Here is a 3,326-nt window from a genome sequence, read left to right as displayed (position 1 = left end):
CAATCTCGATCTTCCAATCGGCAAATCTATCGGGTGGTTCACTTACGGTTCGCGTTTTACATCATACCAATCTTTGTCACAATTAGTTGTTAACCTAGCTTGACTTTTAATTGTTTCTTCGCTCCTAATCGTCTGATGATCAAGCGTTCAGATTGACTGACCGATTTTCGTCACCGAAATGTACTATACGAAGTTCTCTTTTGACTGAGCCCCTCTCGTTTACCGGGATAACTCCATTCTGTAATAACCTGCTTTGCTGCTTGGTTCCAAGCAATAATTTTCGAGATAATCCCCGCGCCCCCAGCGGTTTGCAATAGAATGGGCTCGGTCTGCAATGTTCCCACTTAACGCGTCCCCCTTTGGAAACGTTTCGTTGAGCGACGTTTGCGAACTCTGGTCGTTTGACGGTTTTTTATTGTTTATCTCTATTAATTTTGTTCCGGCTCTGGGGCCCTATTCTCGAAATCGTGCGATATATATATATGGACGCTAATTTTCGCACGACCGATGTCGCATGCGTAACGCAAAAGCCACTGATTTATATTCTTGAAATGAAGTGAAAAGTGTAACCCGAAAATTTTCGTACGCGATACTCTCACAGCGTTGCCAGGTTTAAGACAAATATTTGCACCAATTAGAATGCTGCTATAACAAGAAATGAAAACTTAACCTTACCTTAACATATATAAATCGTACTGTCAATGTACATATATATTGCTGCGAATACCTAGAGCAGATTTTTCAAGAGCCGTGTAATTTCTAATCGGAAAGTTGACTGAAACTTCGTTCAAACGATAATATTCGCATCGTGACGCCGTATTATTCGTGAATAAAATATCGTGAGCTGTTTTCGTACGTCAAAAACGCTTCTGAGGTTAGTATATTTATTTTTCTTTTCGCGCGAAACTATCTTAATATAATACTTGTGTGTAAAATACATAAAATGGTCTACGAGTATACTATAATTATTTTTTTATTAAAGCAGGATAAAGTTAGAAAATCTTTACATGAAATGCAGCACTCAACTACCGATAAAGAAACTGTAGTTGGTGCTGACAGAATGATCAAATCGGCCCCGGTAAGTAAACTATTATTAATATAACAAATTGACGTAGGTATTAGTAACAGATTTGATCAAAATTACTTTGTCTATTTATTAAATCTATTTTGTTATTTAGGTTAGGCTATCAGAGAAAATGAACACTAAATTGAGGTCAGGATATATAACTATGGAACAAAAAGAAACACTAGTTGAATTGATGAAACAAAATTCGGAGTTAAAATCAAGCAAATTTTCTTCAACATTTACAACAAAGGATGCACAAAGAATGTGGATAGCACTCGCTGAAGAACTACATAAAATACCCAACGGAGCTATAAAAGATTGGAAACAATGGAGAAAGGTAAGTAGAGAAGAACATATATTTATAACTTTGTAAGATATAACATAGGCTGTGGTCTATTTGATGCTGCAAATGCTTCAAAGCGTTCTTCTTCTCCTTCTTTCTTCATTGAAAGAAAGGAGAAAAGGAATGCTTCAAAGCATTTGTAGCGTCAAGTGGACCGCAGTCATAATTGATTCTTGTAATAATTATTTAATTATATGTAATTACCCAGATAGCAACGTGTCTGCATTGTTGCTGGCATGTTGCCGACAACATAGTATGTGTTGCTAGCAGAATTGTGTGGCAACTGAGTCCGCATTTGTCGGCAAGTTGATGCCTTCACGAGATAACAATTTTGTGTAGCAACTTGCCAGCAACTTGTGCTGCTCTAAAATCGTCTGATTTAAAATTTGAGCTGTTGCTGTCATGTTGCTGTAATAATTCATAGGATCACACAATGCTGTCATATTGTTAGCAACGCGAAGTAAATTTGATGCTGCTCTCTTGCCGACAAATTGCTGGCAATACATATATCCAATGTTGCCTGCGTGTTGCTTCAAATATTAAATTACTCGAAATCAATTGAAGCAAATGTACGGCAAGTTACCAGCATCACAAGCAATCACAGGTTTGCGTAATTTTGCTCAGACACGCTTCGCTATCTGGGTAGTTTAGAAATTTTATTAGTAAGAAAATAATTTTTTTTAAATAGACTTGGCAAGATCTGTGTTCAAAAACAAAAGCAAAACATAGTCAAATAAGTAAATACATGAAAGGAACAGGTGGTGGCCCTGCTTTATTACCTTCGGAGCAATTAACATCTACGGAACAGCAGGTTTTGGAAACAATTAATGCAACAGCAATTAGTGGCCTTGATAATATTGCAGAAACGGAAGCAGTATTTGTACGTACTTTCTTTTTTTATACATAATTGTAATGTTAATTATATAATTTTTCTTTAACTTTGTACATACATACATATATAGCCTTGGCCAAAGGTATTATAAGCACCTATATTTTTTCATTTATCTGGAATTCTTTTACCTGCATTGCTTTCTATTAATTACCGACATTATACATAAGATTAAACTTTAAACTTATGTATAATGGCGGTAACCAATAGGAAATGATACAGGTAAAAGAATTCCAGGTAAATAAAAAAAATATAAATGCCTAATATTTCTGGCCAAGCTTATATTATCTATTTGTTAAATATAATTTTGTTTATAAGAATATGAAGGTGTAGAATACTTGGATGAGTATCAAGAAATATCAGATTCTGAAGGTCCTGAAGCAACGGTTGTGGAGGCAATGAGTACGAATAATAATGAGGCTACAACGTGCAATATGCAAAATTCTTCTACAAAGAATCAAATAATGATTGTCGTAAATAAAGAAAATAAAGTAATGGCTATTAATAACAAAGAAAATAGAAATAAAATCGTTAAAAATACACCTATGACAGAGAGGAACACAAAAACATGTAACACAAAACAAGGACATATTAAACAAAATGAACCACACAAACAAACAGTAGCAAGCCATAGATTTGAAAAAACAATGGAATATACTAATGATTTAGTAGGCCTAACAGCAAAAGATCAGCAGATGAGAAAGAAATATTATAGGAAAAAATTAAAATTAATGTTAAGAGATGTAACAGTAAAAGAAAGAATGGCAACTGCATTAGAAAATATATCTAATGTTTATCCGTTTATAAAAGACTAATTTTCAAGTTGTGATTTTCAAAGACTTCATATCTTTTATTTGTGTTTATGATTTAAAAGATTATTTTTATTTTTATGTATACTACTATATCAATATTAATTTGTGTTACTGTACTACTAATACTTGCCCGTTGGGCCTTATACTTGCTAATTATCTTAATTATTACTATTACTATATATTATATTGTCATACTCATAATACTAAAATAATAAT

At 33.5% G+C, this 3,326-nt stretch overlaps 1 protein-coding gene across 2 annotated transcripts; it reads left to right on the top strand.

Moving 5' to 3' along the window:
* The first annotated feature begins 870 nt into the window (after positions 1-870).
* On the top strand, positions 871-3,127 carry LOC112452362. Of its 2 annotated transcripts, XM_025012524.1 has the most exons (5): positions 871-874; positions 986-1,078; positions 1,179-1,403; positions 2,098-2,289; positions 2,616-3,127. In XM_025012524.1, the coding sequence occupies exons 2-5, from the start codon at positions 1,013-1,015 to the stop codon at positions 3,111-3,113; spliced, it is 981 nt and encodes a 326-aa protein (XP_024868292.1). In that variant the 5' UTR covers positions 871-874; positions 986-1,012; the 3' UTR covers positions 3,114-3,127. The 2 variants fall into 2 exon arrangements, with proteins under 2 accessions (XP_024868292.1, XP_024868291.1); XM_025012523.1 differs by lacking the exon at positions 871-874 and having other exon boundaries at positions 906-1,078.
* Positions 3,128-3,326: the final 199 nt, after the last annotated feature.

The sequence above is a fragment of the Temnothorax curvispinosus genome, unplaced genomic scaffold, assembly GCF_003070985.1.
Source record: "Temnothorax curvispinosus isolate PA1 unplaced genomic scaffold, ASM307098v1 QBEX01003301.1, whole genome shotgun sequence".
In the NCBI taxonomy this organism is placed as follows: Eukaryota; Metazoa; Arthropoda; class Insecta; order Hymenoptera; family Formicidae; genus Temnothorax; species Temnothorax curvispinosus.
Note: the sequence above shows the minus strand (reverse complement) of the source record. Positions and strands in the feature narration are given on the sequence as shown.

Bases quoted from the DNA above. Each gene is read 5' to 3' on its own strand.
- LOC112452362 (XM_025012523.1), top strand. From the start codon at position 944: ATGGTCTACGAGTATACTATAATTATTTTTTTATTAAAGCAGGATAAA. The intron at 1,079-1,178 runs GTAAGTAAACTA...TTTGTTATTTAG, and splicing joins GAATGATCAAATCGGCCCCG to GTTAGGCTATCAGAGAAAAT. The intron at 2,290-2,615 runs GTACGTACTTTC...TTTTGTTTATAA, and splicing joins CAGAAACGGAAGCAGTATTT to GAATATGAAGGTGTAGAATA.